The 16,256-nt window shown below is 41.5% G+C and overlaps 1 protein-coding gene and 1 long non-coding RNA gene across 3 annotated transcripts; one reads left to right on the plus strand and one right to left on the minus strand.

The window, feature by feature from the left end:
• The first annotated feature begins 926 nt into the window (after nt 1-926).
• LOC310992179 (alpha-1A adrenergic receptor-like) lies at nt 927-11,501 on the plus strand. The gene is made up of 2 exons (XM_083980192.1): nt 927-2,334; nt 10,098-11,501. Exons 1-2 carry the CDS (start codon nt 1,368-1,370, stop codon nt 10,661-10,663), a joined length of 1,533 nt encoding a protein of 510 aa, XP_083836318.1. The 5' UTR covers nt 927-1,367; the 3' UTR covers nt 10,664-11,501.
• Nucleotides 5,397-14,216, minus strand: LOC310992180. Of its 2 annotated transcripts, XR_014595675.1 has the most exons (4): nt 12,868-14,216; nt 12,489-12,789; nt 11,593-11,716; nt 5,397-7,095 (listed from the first exon to the last, which is right to left on the minus strand). It is a non-coding gene; the product is annotated as an uncharacterized lncRNA (long non-coding RNA). The 2 variants fall into 2 exon arrangements; XR_014595676.1 differs by having other exon boundaries at nt 12,489-14,216.
• Between the last annotated feature and the right edge of the window lie 2,040 nt (nt 14,217-16,256).

Raw genomic sequence — 16,256 nt, forward strand, 5'->3', positions numbered from 1 at the left:
AACAATAGAATTGTCCTTATTCATTTATTTACTTGTGTACTGATTAAAATTCAGAATAAACACAAAGATTGTTCTGATGTTAAATAAATTAATTCAAATGAACAGCGTCTGAGACCTCTGTGATAACTTGGTTGAAGCAATAACCTGAAGCTAAAAATATCCAGACAATCAGCTGAATGCAAAAGAATTCATAATGTTTCCAACACACAAAGAAGAAATGAAAAAGCCTGAAGGTCCATAAATCTCAAAAGTGCAATGAAATCCACCTTAAATTAGTTTTAAAGGAAATGTATATTTTTTCCACACTCATAAACATTGTAATTCTCTCACAGATTTTCACAGGATGTCTTTTCTCCTTGCATTTGTCCTCCATCAGTGTTACATCACGAGGAAGCAACAGGCTCTTAAACAGGAGGAACCACAGTTGAAGGAATGTGGATGTGTCTGAACTCAGCCCAATGCATCAGTCACTCCTCACTAACGGAGCCTGCATCCAAAATGAGATTACTTTGAGGAACTCTTGTGCTTTACCAAAATAGGAATCAATTCCACCAGAAATACCTGAGAGGGGACCGTATGTGATTGTGTTACCTACTCTTAACCTTAATCAATTTGACCTCTTCAGCTTAACCTTTCAAGCTGCTTGTCTGAATATATTATTTACATTGTTAAATATTTTACAGGGCCACTCTCAGAGGAAAAGGAGCAGATCTTATTTCAGGGGTTATTAATGGGGAATATACAGCACAGAATGCCTTAAATCAAAGTTTTTAATAATTTCCTCAACTTCAAGCTAAAAAAACAAAACAAATAACAACAAAGTTAAGGAGCTCTGGCACAAAAGTCTCTCATTCAACCTAGAATTATCCAGTTAAGCACCCTCCCACAGCGAGCACAAACAAATGCAACACACCCAAGAGGCAGCTTCTCACAAAACAACCCTGAAATCTTCACTTCTTCCTGAAAAGTTGTGTAAAATGACACAATATTGCTTGAGTTGTGAGAGCAGTAAGGGCTCTTCACGTATAAATGATGCGTCATGTGCGCCTCACAGACGCGTGTTTAGGTATGTTTGGACAGTGTATGGCAGAGCTGCGTGTGGTGGAGAGGAGGCAGGGGATAACTGCTGCCCCCCTCACTTCTCCTCTGAGCCCTCAGGAGAGTGGAGGGAGGACTGCATGGGGACTGCTCGGCTGCTCACTGAACGCGTTTCTCTGATAAAACATTTCAGCGCTGATTTGGGAGAGACGCTCAACCATGCAGACTCGGGCCATGTAGACCAAGTTTATTTGTGTTTGGTGAAGCTCTCTCGTGAGTTGCGGTCACAAGTCATCTGAAGCCTGCTATGGAGGACCTCTTGAGTCAAAATGAGTCTGAGCACTGACAATGTCACAACATTTTGGAAAAATGGTTCCTCGGAACTCGACGGGATTCCGGGCGCGTCTTCCCAGGTCAACTTCACCAACAGCTCCAGGGGGAACCACACGGAGCCCAGCGAGGTGGACCTCACCCGAGCCATCCCGCTCGCCTTGGTGCTGGGGGTTTTCATCGTGTTCGCCATCGCGGGCAACATCCTCGTCATCCTGTCGGTCGTGTGCAACAGGCACCTGCGGACTCCGACGAACTATTTCATCATCAATCTGGCCATCGCGGACCTGCTGCTGGGCACCACGGTGCTGCCGGTGTCCGCCACCCTGGAGATCCTAGACTACTGGGTGTTCGGGAGGATCTTCTGTGACATCTGGGCGGCGGTGGATGTGCTGTGCTGCACCGCGTCCATCATGAGCCTGTGCGTAATATCCATCGACCGCTACATCGGAGTGAGTTACCCGCTGCAGTACCCGGGCATCGTGACGGAGAAGCGGGCTCTTCTGGCCATGCTCGGGGTGTGGGCGCTGTCGGTGGTCATCTCCATCGGTCCTCTGTTCGGGTGGAAGCAGCCGCCGTCGCCGGACGACACGGAGTGCCCCATCACCGAGGAGCCGTTTTACGCGCTCTTCTCTTCCCTCGGCTCCTTTTACATCCCTCTCGTCGTTATACTGGCCATGTACTGCCGCGTGTACATAGTCGCCAAACGAACAACTAAGAACCTGGAGGCAGGCGTGATGCGCGAGAGGATGAACTCCAGCGAGCTGACCCTCAGGATCCACAAAGGCTCTCAGGTGCAGGAGGAGTCCGCCGGCACAGGCAAGGGCCGCGCACACCAGGCCAGAAGTTCCCTCACGGTGAAACTTCTGAAATTCTCCCGGGAGAAGAAAGCAGCTAAAACTTTGGGAGTTGTGGTCGGCATGTTTACGCTCTGTTGGCTGCCCTTCTTTCTCGCCTTGCCCATAGGTAGGTTCAGTAGGTCAGTTCAAACTGCCATTTGTTATACTGTCAGAAATCAAAGTCATTGCTCGATGATAAACAAGAATGCGACTCACGCCTATTTTAGGCTCAGCACACTCCAATTAAAAAAACTTCTCAATATTTAATTAGTAAATGACACTTGCAGAGAAGATATTACAGTCACCTCAATGTCTGCGGGGAGTTAAACGGTAGCTGTTAAAGCTGCTGCAGGCCTTGTAAATCATACCCAGAGCTGGCACTGGAGGGTCTCCAGGGTAACGTTTTGTACCTTGAATTGCCACCAAACGTATGAGTGGGCTTTGATATACTGGAGTGCTCATTTTTACTGCAGGAAAAAAAAATACCAGTCATATATTATTGCAACATAGATTCTATATTCGGCCGTAGGAGTGGAGCTATAATATTTATCTGACTTCACTGTACGTGTAATTAAATTAGTTTCCCCCATATTTTAGTCGTACAGATAATTCTGCACTATTTACTGTGGAAACTCAGAGCAATACAGACTTTGTAGTCTTTGAGTTCAGGACCCATTATAAGGGATAAAAACATGTTTTTAGGAGTCTGTGGAGGAATTCTTCACAAGCTTATCCAAACATTATTAGTGTTATCTTTGCATTATTCCCTGAAACTCAGTTAATCTCTTTTGATATAACAAATACACCCCTTGTGTGTGTGTGTGTCAAGTGGAGAGTATGTGGCCTCCCTCTGCTGTGGTCAGTTAAGTCAGGGGCCCATGGGGCCTGTCGAGGCTCCCTGATGCCGCTGAGGCTGGCAAGCATTCAACACCCCACTGACAGGGCTGTTTTAAAAACTGCAGAGGAAATTAAACAATATATTCTGTGGCGAAATGTTCATGTTGTGCTGGGTTGTCACGAGCAGGTTGAGAAAACATTAAGTCTTTATTTAGCGATGGAGTTTGGGCAAATAAGCTAACTGTGCAGAGTCTGTACTTCAAGCATGGCTGCCCTGTATCAGATCATGGTTTGCCTGATTTGCCTGATACCCTGATTGCTAGGGTCCCAAGTGGCGCGTTGGGCAGTGACTGTAAATGAATGTGAGTGTGTGTTTGTGCCTGTGTCTGCATGCATTTACAGCGGTCATATGGGAAATATGTTTATGCCCCTGGCTTCAAGCTAAAGCTCATCACATCCTCACATGGACACACTCACATCAGTACCTGGGGCAGGATCACTATGTAGTGTCACATAGCAGGGATTATTTGCCTTGAGGTATTCTCGGTGAGATACCAAGAGCACGTAACAAATGCAATTTTCCAAAGTCCAGATTTACAGGGACTTCAGAGAGCAGAGTTGGAGGAGGGGTTATTGAGGTTCAGAAGGGGTCTGTTTATGTAACACTAATCAACAAACTGCCAAGAAACCTCCCCAGGGTACGTTTCTCTGCAGAATCTCTGGTGTAGCATACTGATACTTTGTGACAAAGCACCAGCGCAGCCTCATTCCAGGCTAATTTTCAATTGGCCTCAGAGGTACATGAAAGAGAAGCACACAAACATGTTTAACAGTCGTATGTTGGGGAATTCCACATCATGCGACTATACATCTTTAGTGTCAACGCAGGACAGTAAAAATGCCCCCAACCACAACACTAGAGCCTCTTTGTGGGGAAACATTGCTGTTTCTCACTTGATGTTTGTGGCTCTGCCCGCTGCAATGAATCAGGTCTGAAGTTAAATACTAGAGGTCTGATAGGTCGGCGGCACTCGACTCATGTTGCTTCCTTAGAATTCATTAGCCTCCACCCACAGTGTGGGATTTCCTGTCTCACACTTGTCATTACCCTGCTACTTCCTCTGTGTACTGTCACTATATGTAATGTATGTGGGAGTTTCTGCTGTGTGGTGCTGTGTCCATGCTGGTGGTACATATTTAAGTGATTCAGTGTGTGTATGTCTAAAAGTACGTTCATGTATGTTTTGAGTGATTGTGTCAGTGTGGCTGCAGCTGCTTCTCTGTCTTCTGTCACCACTGGACAATCCCACCAAGAGCCACTCTGACCTCTGACTGCAAATTATGCAGCTTTAAGAAATATGTGAACCGGCCCTTGCACAGTCGACCACCTTACCAATCTGATTCAGATTCCAAATACTTTGTTTTTGTTTTTTGGACATAAATGGCAAGCATGTGGCCACCACTCCCACAGTTTGAGTCATTCTTTTCCAGGTTGTGAATTATTGTGTCTCCTTTTACGCCTTTAACTTGGAGCAAAGTAAGGTATACAGACTCCAGGACTATAAACACTACATCAAAGTTTTTAAGTTAGTGTTATTCCAGGCAAGCTCCCTTGGAGAGAAAAGCAGCCCAAAACTTCACACACACTCACTGAACGCTGTCTAACTCAGCTTGTTTGTCAGTACGGGTGACATATCTAAACTTTAAGTTATTTCATAACAAATTCTTCTATCACATCAAAAGATGGCACCATAAAAACTTAATTAAAGTACTAATCAGTGACGAGTGCACACGTTGACCAAAAAAGGCCAAACCTTCGAGCCAGTCAAAGCAACCAAAGTCCATGCTCTTTCTTTCAGTGATACTCTGATTAACCTCAGACTGCACTGTCTCACAAGCAGGCCTCTATTAAAACAGTATGCTGAGCAGTGGGGTGGAAAATATAAATTATACCAAAAGATACTGCAGACAACAAAAAGGTCAAACATGAAATATCGTCACATATTTAAACTGACAGTTGCTTTTTTCTGTCTCTTACTTTTTCATTGCAAGGTGTCTGGAGACGCTTCTATAAACAAAATTTTTAAATTCTAATAAGTTATTACACCACTGATGGTATCTCTAACACTTTCTACATTTCATTCACTTGCATGGCCATTGTTCAGTGTTGGGTTTTAGTGGTAATGTAACAATAACACTATGTATTTACTGTATATCAGTGTATGTCAATATGGTCATTTTAAACCCTCTATTCTCACTGAGCAGTACATTGATCAGTTTGGTTTAAATCTTTTACCTAAATCACTAGCTAAGTTCCCTGTTTTCCACTGTCAATCAACACACAAAGTATTGTGTGTTGATTGACAGTGGAAAACTGTTTATATAACAGGGTAGTTAAAAATGGTATACAGATTTGAGCTCTTCTTTGCAGCACAGTATTGCTTCTTAGAAACACATGAACAAGCAGCTACAAAGTAAAAATAATCTAAGTAATAAATGTAATAATAATGAAGAAGGATTATGCATTATGCAGTCTATATACATTTAAAGCTGCAAATATTTACTAATTGTCTGTATCTATTATCAATGTATTAAAACAGCATACACACACACAAATATGAGACGCACACAGAAAGAGAATCTCTTCAAAAAACACAAACGCAGTTGAGTATCTGTTTTTTTTTTATATATATATAAATTACAGAATAAATGACTTAACCAACAAAGCATCAGCAAAGTAACAAAAACTTACTACAAAGTAACATCACAAGGTATTTTTCTTGTCTCTCTTGACCGACAGACCAAAATACTACGTGTATCACGTACTGTGAGTGTTGCACTCTAAGGAGAAACATGGAGTCCACTGCAGATCCAGTGGAAGAATTTGTCTTCATGTAGGTGTTTTAAATGAGCTGTTTGCTTTTGTTCTCATTTTCCAACTCAGCCGAAGAGAAATCATTAGTTCTTGTGGGGATACACATGTTACTTCACTGCACATATTTTTCCCGCAGCTCTTTAACACTCTACGCAGGCACTAATGTCCTGTGGAGGACTCCCATTTAGCCGCTGGTGCAAGCAGTGTTGCTCAAATGTGAGAGAACACAACACTTGGAGGTGTTAAACAATTGTTTCCATGTAAACTGTGTGTGTTTTTGAAAGATATACTGCGCCTGTGTGCATGTGCGTGTTCTCATTCATGTGTATGACGTGTCTGCTTCTTTTGTTCCAATGAGCTGGCCGGCCTCTTGTGCTCGTGGGGTAATTGAAATGGTTTTTGAAGGGGAAGAATAATGAGAGTGCTAAGTGTCAAAGCAATGGAAAAGAAAGGAAGTGGCAGAGCTGAGCTGCAGGGGCCACGGGGCAGTGGGGGTGACCACAAGGGTCCCTGGGATGTCAAACCAATTTTCCAAAAATAGTTTCATGCTATGGTTTCATTGAAAGCAATCTGTGAGGCCAATAACACTTCTGTCCTATTAGATTAAGGCATAGTAATCATATTTATGGGTGTGTTATGAAATGGGATGTGTGAGGTTTTGGAGAGCAGATTGTTTGTGTGTGTGGGCGCGCGCGCTCCGTGCGGCACAGAATAGGCATCGCTTCTTCCGATTAGCGAGAATAACAGGATGCCTTGTTTTGTTAAGATGTTCCTGTGTTCCATGGTTGGTGAGATGTGTGTGCGCGTGTGCCTGTCCTGAGGAAGGAGGTGCAAACATTTCATTTAGCAGATGGGGTGAGACCACAAACAGTAAACCTCCCACTATTTTCTATTGTCCTACAACTAAGCTTCTTGCATCCTCCCTCTTGCTGTTTATATAGCTTTTCAACATAAACACTCTTCAAGGAGCAAAAATGGAGCATGCAGAATTTAAACATATAAACATGACCCATATCTGGCTGCAGGAAGGTGTGTTGTCACTCTGATTATCTACACTTTCATCCTGTCTGACTTTGTGGTCTTTGTCAGGGTCTCCAGATGTTTGGCAGCTGCTCCTGGGGGGCAGGCACTGGCAGAGCGGCACAACTGCACACGCCCAGAAGACAAGGGCCAGCCCTAAAATTAGATAAGATGATTACATCAAAATGTCTGTGACTGACTGACAACACTGTGTGATATGCAGTTGTTACACATTACAGTTGGTCAGCTTAATGCCAGGTGACTGAGTTGGAGTGTCTTTTTGTTGACAGTTTGTTTCCATCAGGGGCCCATTTACATTATCACATCCAGCGGCTTTTTGGGTAAACCATGGCAACCTAGACGAGTCAGCAGAGATGACCACTCTGTGTCTGCTCTGTTCAGTGCAGAGAGGCAGAGAGGCAGACAGAGGCTGCCTGCTGTGTGAGATGAGCACAAACTTTGTCTTTGACTTGAGTGCTTGGTGATTTTATCAGGCGACATCGTGCTTATTAAAACAGGATTTTAGCAGCAGTGCAGCAGCTTGTAACTGGCCTGATATGTAGCCTTGATGGGCTCGCTATTTCAAACTTGTTCCATGGGCTGTATTAAAACACTGTATATGTGAGCACAGGAGTAGAGAAACAAACAGATAGAGGGTTGAAACTGGTGACAAAGGGAAGAGGACAAATAAGATGTAATGACTTTAGGTTGTTTAAATCAGTTCCACCTTTTCATTTACATTTCCAAATTTGTACATTGATTTTACGTGATCCAGCCACACACTTGGTTATCACCCAGTAAAGTTCAGTCTTGCACAGGCAGATTAGCAACATCAGTCTCTTACGTCAATAAAAAGATTATACATTTGTCTTGGCACAAAGCAGAGCTGAAATGATTACAGCAAAAATGCCAAATAAGTTTCAATGCCTTTCCCTGTTTTATGTAATGGTAAAAATTATATAAAAACATTTGGTTTTTGACTGTTTGTTGGATAAAAGTAGCAAATTGGGGCAAATCAAATTTTTTCATTTTTGTAACATTGAAAAACAAAAAAATCTACAAATTATTCGCTATTACAAATTATTGTTGTGTTAATGTTCATTGTTAATGCTGCAGACTTGCAGCACACAGCAAAGAAATATGTCTTGATGATTGAAGCACTGATGAGTTCAATTTATCAGGTAAAAACACAAAACTGTGAATGGTTGGTGCTGTGTCTGTGTGGTTAAGGCATCAGTGTTTCCAAAGGTGATAAAAGAGTGATGGACAAAGAGAGAGAGGGGGAGGGGAAACATGATCAAATTTTAATCCCATTTTACTTTGTATCCCAATCACAGGCCTAACTCAAGCAGTTATGCAATCACATTAAAGTGGCTGTTCAGAAGCGAAAAATAGCATGTGAAAATACCAGCCTCTTAAGAAGAGACCCATTCATCTACAGTATACAAGAGGCCAAGACACATTCAGACATTCAGACAGCATTCTCTAGTTTCATCCCAGTCTGGTAGCCAGAGCGAGCAAACACACACACACAGACGCACACGCACACACACACACAACTGTATTGCTGTTGGAAGTGATATTTCTTCAAAAGCGCTCATTGAGGTTAACCAAATAACTACAGTATGGTGTGTGTGTGTGTGTGTGTGTGTGTGCGCGTGTGAGTGTGTGTGTGTGTGTGTGTGTGTGTGTGTGTGTGTGTGTGTGTGTGTGTGTGTGTGTGTGTGCGCGTGTGAGTGTGTCTGTATTTCCTGAATGGAAAAATAGATCTATGATGTCAAACTTTCCATGGTTGCAGGTATGCTGACAGTTTGTAGCATCAAACTGAAACAGTGTGGGATATTTTTGATTATTTCCAGAGAATAAAATGGACACAACTTCATCCGTAGGCTATGTATGATAGAAGGTACCATGTAGCGCTTCAAATAATTGATAAAGCTGGTCATATGATATTCATGAAGAATCCAGCTGATTTCCCTGTAATATCTCACCAGAGGTAATTTCACACTTGAAATCCTGAGATTATAGTGCATCCCCAGTCTCTCCAGGAATCTGATATTAATTTATGAATGTGGGTTGATGTAAAGAAACACAGTTTTACTCACATCTGCCTGCACACACAAACACATAGTCTTTCTTTCTTGCACACTAATCTCACACTTGCTGTGTTTATTAATTCTGCATTTTTATCCTCAGGCTTCCCCCCTCTCACCTCATTAGTTTGTAAGATATTCTTCCTCTATTTTAAGATTGGCCACAGTGGGAGAAAAAGCACCACAAGGGCAGATTAATGCAATTTACCCAAGCGCAGGATAAACACGCCTATTAGCATACATGACAAACCTGCTCTAAAATCTTTTGCAATGTTGTTATTTCCATCATTAGGACTGTGTCTAATTGTGGAAAAAGCCTTACTAATGCACACATTTACACACACAGATTCAACTTCCTATCCGTAGGATATTTGACACTATCTGCAGGTGCAAAACCAGGAAAGCTTGTTGTTTTAATTTAGCCTCCAATCACTATAACCTCTCAGGGATGAGGTTACAATTATCTAAAATGGAATATAGGGTCCTCCACTCTGTCTCTGTGCTGTTATGGAAGTGTTTTAAATGATCTGTCACGTGTCAGCAACAATGGTTTCTCAGAAGGAAGCGCTTTATCTGCATATGAAGATCCTCCTAAGAACAAGGTCTTTCTTTAATGACAAACGATGTGTGGAATAATCTACTCTGATCTGTTGCTCTGTGGCTTTGTGCCTGCACATGGTCACAGACTTTGGGCTCTTTGGTATTCTCAATCAATCCTGCCACCTACTGGGCAAACTAGACCTGATCAACACATCCTAACTCTCAGTCAGCGCATTAGTAGCAGGGCTGCACTGATTAAACAGATCAAGTATTAAATTAACATAAATTATTAACAGTGTATGTGGCTTCAAAATATAATATTTCCTGTATCATCTAGCCATCTTTAGACCTCAGCTCTATGTAAGACACCACAGAACTATTCATCTTCGCATCAAACTCTTGGCAAGAAAGAAAATGAGCTTAGCTCACAAAATGTTTGATGTTTGAACTTGAGCTTTAGCAACTGAGAACCAATGATTGAAGTAAAATTTCAATTTTCTATTTTCTATTTTCTGCTGTTTCCAGGCTCTTTTAATGCAAACCTGCGCCCACCTGATACCCTCTTCAAAGTGATCTTTTGGCTGGGCTACTTCAACAGCTGTCTGAACCCCATCATCTACCCCTGTTACAACCGCGAGTTCAAGCTGGCCTTCATCCGCATCCTGAGATGCCAGTGTCACCAGCGCAAACGTCCTGGCTGGAGCTCATACAATTACCGCTCCTCAAACTTTAGCTCCTCCGGAAACTCACGCAAAGGCTCTGCAGATCACAACTCCAGCTGCTTGAACGGCAGCCTGCGTACCCTGCCGTCCTCTGCCAGTCCAAGCCCCAGCTACCTGAGTAAGGGGCTTCCACCTTGCCCTGAGGGAGAGACACTATACATATGGGGGGCGACCACCCCAACTCCCTCCACACCTAATCTGCTGCCTGGCAGCCCTGCAGACTTCCAACAGAGAGCTCTGAGAGGGGAGGTAAAAGGAGGAAAACCAGCTGAGGAGACAACTGGTGGTATTTTCTCTTTCTCCTTTGGGAAGAACAGAGACAAGGGAGGGGTCAACAAAGACAGCATTGCACCTGAGGACAAGGTGTGACTGTTGGGTTTTACTAAGCTGTGACTTGTTCATTACTTCACGGGATTAAAGTCACCTATCGTGGATGTAGGATTTCACACAGGTTTGCTGCATTCACTGTACATGGTTCCATGATCAATCATCAGTCAGTGGATTGTCATTCTCATTAGTGGTCAATGTAAGGTGAAGTGTTGACTATGCTGCTGTATCACAGGTATTTTATCCTATTTTACTGTATCTGTGGTTGACAAAGACAGGAACATTTCTGTCAGTGGACAGTAAGGGGCTGAAGACAGCAAATCTAAATCTCTGTTGGGACTGGAAGGACTCCAGTGCATGCACAACCTCCCTTCAACTCTCCAGTTAAAAATCTATGTCAGGCTTGTAAAAAGACTAAGTATGACACAAAAAACTGACTCCTGTAAAATGTGTGATAAGACAAATGATCACCTTTCTGTTGCAGTCACTTGATATGTTCATGGTATGTTGTGGAAAATAAAATATAACCTGGTTTATCTGCTGTGCGCACAATCATCAGTTATAATCTTATTTGCATTTTTGACAAAATTCAGAACATTCTGAATTAGAAATGTGACATGAGACATGAATAAACTTAGGACGTATGAAGTTTCTGGATGTGAAAAGCAGGAGACACAAGATCTTAGTGAAGAGATCTGGGTATTAATTAGGAAAAACTCATATTAATTCTCCCCATTGGTGTTTGGTTTGTCACTGGTCTGATGGACCAACAGGAAGACCTAAATAGATCCACATCAGAGGCTGCTGTTTAACATTAGTGACATTAAATAGCGTGAGTAGTTCTAGTAATTATTTGACCATGCCTGAGATCTGATATAGCCTCAATTTAAGCAAAATACACAAGTGACATACTGTATATAAATAGCATAAATCACCTATCATTAAGAAGTCCTTCATTTTATAACACTTACCCCTTCAAACTGGACCTGCCCACACAGGTCCAGATTCATTACACAGTGTGAGCAGGATTTCACTGTCTGGATGGTTAATGAAGTAATTCGGGTCACTGCTTTCATATTTGAGTTTCAATGGCTCCTAAAGAAAATATATGGAGAAGAGTAGCAGGATAAGAATTGGTGCCATAAAGAGTGATGTTTTAAAATGAACCCAGCTAGGGAAAATAATGAATGCATACTCAAAATTAATCAAATACATCTTCACACAGGGAGTCAAAGAGGAAAAACAGGAGCTGCATTTTGCCAAATGAAACAAAATTACAGACTGCCCCACAGTGCTTCATTAAAATACTGAGGACTTTCAGGGGAAGTGATTCGCTGAGCCACAAAATATATCAAAATCCTCTCAGTTATGTAACAGCAGCGAAGAAGCAAACCATCTGTTTCAACTGAATTAAGAAGACAAACACACTTTGACTCTGCTGCTGTTAGTTTGATAATGTCTGTCTAAAGCCCGTCTAGACTGTTGCAAAAGATTCACACTGACAGTTTCCAAAGTGTCAAACTAAAGAGTGTTTTCATATCAATATCCCCCTTATCTGGAAATAATAATGTGAGAAATTAATATAATCACTTCATTTTTCATTTAGCCTATGTTTTTTATCCTGATGAAAAAAAAATCAGCACCAACAATATTTTTCTTCAACCACAGCATCAGAGCAAAAGCCATGGGCTATAATATTATCTTATATCTATGAAGATGATTAAACGGCTTTGTTGTTGTTTTGTTTTTCCATCAATAACCTGGGCCTGTGCAAGTCACATACATAGATTATAGGACCGTCATCCTGCATCATCTGGTCCCCAGTTCCTTGACATTTACTGTTATAGGTGAAAGAAAACTTTCAAACCTGAGCTGTAACTGTGCTGTCAACATTAGCTGTGTGAGGGTGAAGAGGTCGTTCATTCTCAGGGACATCGGTGGTTCGTGTGGTTTATGGATCGTTATGTGTCCACTGGATGATTTTTCCTTTTTTATTTCCTGTAGGCAAAAATACATTGTCTCAAATGTTACAGTATGTAACTTTTTTCTGTGTTTTCAAAATTGAATCAATATGGTGATAGTAGGTTAAACAATAACCTCTTTAAGGTCACAAGAGATCACATAGATGTGTAGAGTGAGGAATTCCTTGTAGGTCTTAAATATCAGAACTCTGCACTGAAATCTCACAGGGAAGCCCACCTCCATCAGGACACCGGCTCGGATAACTTGGCATGGGTCGGTGTGACCTCAGCTGGTTTTTCCACAACATCCCCACTTGTACCTATGTGTAGGACTGTAAACCTGTATAAAATTGCAGGGCTCTCATCTGCACAATGGACATGTGCAACAAACCTTCTGTTGTTAGTGTGAAGGAAATAATGATATCCTGATAGCACAGTTGTGTTTTCTGTATTGTTGTTCAGACATTTCAACGGATATTTCAGGTTTTTTGAGGTGGGGTTGGGTGGGGCAGTCATGCACATGGTACGTTACCTGCAGTAGATCCTTAGCAGCGCACACCCGGTTAGTTTTCTGACTATGCATGACTACCTCACACAACCCAACTTCAAAAAACCCACACTATCCCTTAAGCAAGCCAGAGTGCTTGGTGAGGACTTATTTTCTCTAAAAAAAAAAAAAAAAAAAAAAGGTAAGTGACAATATTTTCCCCCCACTGTTTACATAGGTTTCACATTTTAACTTTATACTGCGTCTGCTTACCTGTGCAGATCCAGTGTGGCATATGGGCTTCATGTAACTTTTCAGAAATGACAGTGATGTCCCCTAGGAGACCTCCTGGCATGTACTGTTTTCTCTCTTGGTGCTCTTCCCAGGACACATAGTGGTACTTGAAGCTGACCTTCTCCTTACAAACCCTGCGCAAACCAGAGACACTGCATTCAAATTTACCTTCTGCAGACCTGAGGCTAATTAATGGAAAGAAAACAAGCACTGTAAGTTTGGGTATCCATTTTACTTGAATACTGCAAGCACAGTAGAAGTAGGGAAAACTATAATCTGCCATGATTTTATCTACAGTACAGTGAATGTAGCAATACCATAATAAGTGCAATGATGCTTAATGGTAACAAAAGTGAAAAAGATTTTTTTTTTCTTTATTGTTCCTGACTGCTGTGATGTTTTGAGGATACGTTTTACCTGTAAGTTGAAGCATCACCGTCATCACCACACTTCACTTCAGGGTCAAGTTTAACCCAGTCACCCTTGGCAGCACCACTCCCACTGCCAGTAGTGACATGTCCTTAAACATCTAATTTCATATAGATTCACTATATACTGTATTATTAACAACAGTACAATATTTTTGGAGTGGCTGTCTGAAGAAATATTTTAAGTTCAAAGATCCATCTTGGACATTTTAGATCTTCTTGAGGAGAGTGGTTTAGTGAGCCCTCTGAAATATCAAAGGAAAGCTGTTATTGCTCGCTCATGGTCATGGAAGTGTTATGAAAACAGTTATTTTGAAGAATATAATTCAGCCTAACATTTTCAACTTGATGAAATCAGGTTCATATGTCTCCAGGATAGGAGAAGATTGTGTTATTTCTGTGACTCATACCCAGACTAGACAGGAGCTCCCCCATGTTATCTGGCATTTTTTGGAGTTTATTAAAATCAGAATAACTTCGAGGTGAAATGACCCCCCCCCCCCCCCCCCACTAAGAGGTCATCCATAACTGGTTTCATGCTGAAAAGGCTCACCTCTATGTCTTTGCAAAATGTTTGATTCTGAGGAAATAAGGAAAGATAAATACACACTGATGATCAGGGAGGGATTCATAACAAAATTATATACATATTAATTTCCATTTTGCTTTTTAAATGACAAATCACATTAAATGCAGACCAGGAAGACCTGCAGCAGCTATAGAAATAAAATAAAATAAATCAATATAATATATATAAATATAAAATCTCAGACAACAAAAAATTACTCACTGTCAAAAAACGTGGATTGATATGGTTTACGTTCCCCCATGGCTTCTATAATGAAAAGAGATGATGTTAGCTGGACTTCATTAGTTTAGGAAATTGTTTCAGTGTCTGTTGTACTTATTGATAAATTTAAGATTATGAAATAAAATGCAGAGCACTGAAATAGTGCTGAGAATTAAACTTATCCTTCTTTCTCCTCCTCCCCTGTATTCTTTTTCAGTCGTGGCTTGAAAGGTTTTTTTTATACGAAACTTCAGCCATAACCTATACAATAACAATATCCAGATAGTTAATTGTCACCAAATATATATAAATAATCAGGATTAGCCCTTAATCTTCTGTCTGTAATATGCGTCACGTTCTGCAATCTGCATTAAATGGCGTTAAAGACGTACCGAGCCTGTCCTCTTCGCTGTGGAGCCCATGTCTCTGCAGTTTGTCCACAACCACTCTCTCGGGTCCCCGCTTTCCATGGGTGGCAAGCAGATTGACTGCGATAACTCTGGCACTTCCACTATTCCGAGTCTGTGTCCATGCCCTGGGCCTGTGTGATGGTAGGTTCATCCCGTCCCTCCAGTGTCTCCACATCTTCCGCATCGTGTCATGTCAGTTTTCCAGTAATATACAGTAGTTGTGTCTGTCTAATAAATCTGTTTTACTAAACCTCAAAAGCAGGCACAGCTCATTATCAGATGAGGAAAGGGTCCTGCCCACTTCCCGCTTCCCACCCTGCTAGTTCACAGAAACTGGGAGACTGGTTTGGGCAGAACATTATGTTATTGGTAACTCCAATTTGGAAAACATTACATAAAATATCAAAATCAGTAAAGAACAAAATGATAAATTATAATATTTTACATAGAACATATTTGACCCATGTTTGACTACACAGTATGAACACTGGTGTCTCTGACAGCTGTTGGCATTGCCAACAAGAAAAAGGTGGTCTGGGCCTGTCCAAAAATAAAAATCGTTCTGGGAAAGTGTAACACAGTCCCTTGGGGGAATTTTTGGTAATTCTGTTGGCTGTGACCCGGTATTATGTTTGCTGAATCATATGGACAAGGGGTCATGGTCCAAATACAACAAACAAATGATAACAACCGGTTGTATGGCAGCCAAAAGACTTAGGCTATTGCTACCAACTAAAAAGGACACTGACCACCTGGAAAAAGAAAGATGGCTTCAAACGAGACAGTTTCCATGGAGGGAGCCGCCACAAATCTCCAAGAAATGTACAATGAAGAGCAGCTCTTATGAAGTGAAATAATTAATAGAATATGCAGGTTACCCATTTTCCTGAGGACCCTGAAAGATCCTCAGGCCATGGTTGATTTGACCCTGAACAAGCTGGATTGTAACTGTTTACTGAGTGTATCCCCTCCTCCCTCTGAACTACTGAGGAAATATGATCTCTGTACAGCCTCACCCCTTTTTATTTTATTTTTTCTTTCTCTTTTCTTTTATTTCTGTTCTTCCTTCCCCCACTAAATGCATGTACCTATGTATTGTAAACTGTATCTATAATATTTTTTCTGTTTTTTATGTGAGTGTTATGTTATTGTTTGTTTTTGTTTTTTTGTTGTTTTAATTGTAATTTAAAAAGTGCTACCACATTAAACCACATGCAAAGTAATTAATGTGCACATGATATTACTCCCCCGATAATGTTAGGCTA

Source organism: Trachurus trachurus, assembly GCF_905171665.1.
Source record: "Trachurus trachurus genome assembly, chromosome: 10".
Lineage (NCBI taxonomy): Eukaryota > Metazoa > Chordata > Actinopteri > Carangiformes > Carangidae > Trachurus > Trachurus trachurus.

Bases quoted from the DNA above. Each gene is read 5' to 3' on its own strand.
- LOC310992179 (XM_083980192.1), top strand. From the start codon at position 1,368: ATGAGTCTGAGCACTGACAATGTCACAACATTTTGGAAAAATGGTTCC. The intron at 2,335-10,097 runs GTAGGTTCAGTA...TGCTGTTTCCAG, and splicing joins CTTTCTCGCCTTGCCCATAG to GCTCTTTTAATGCAAACCTG.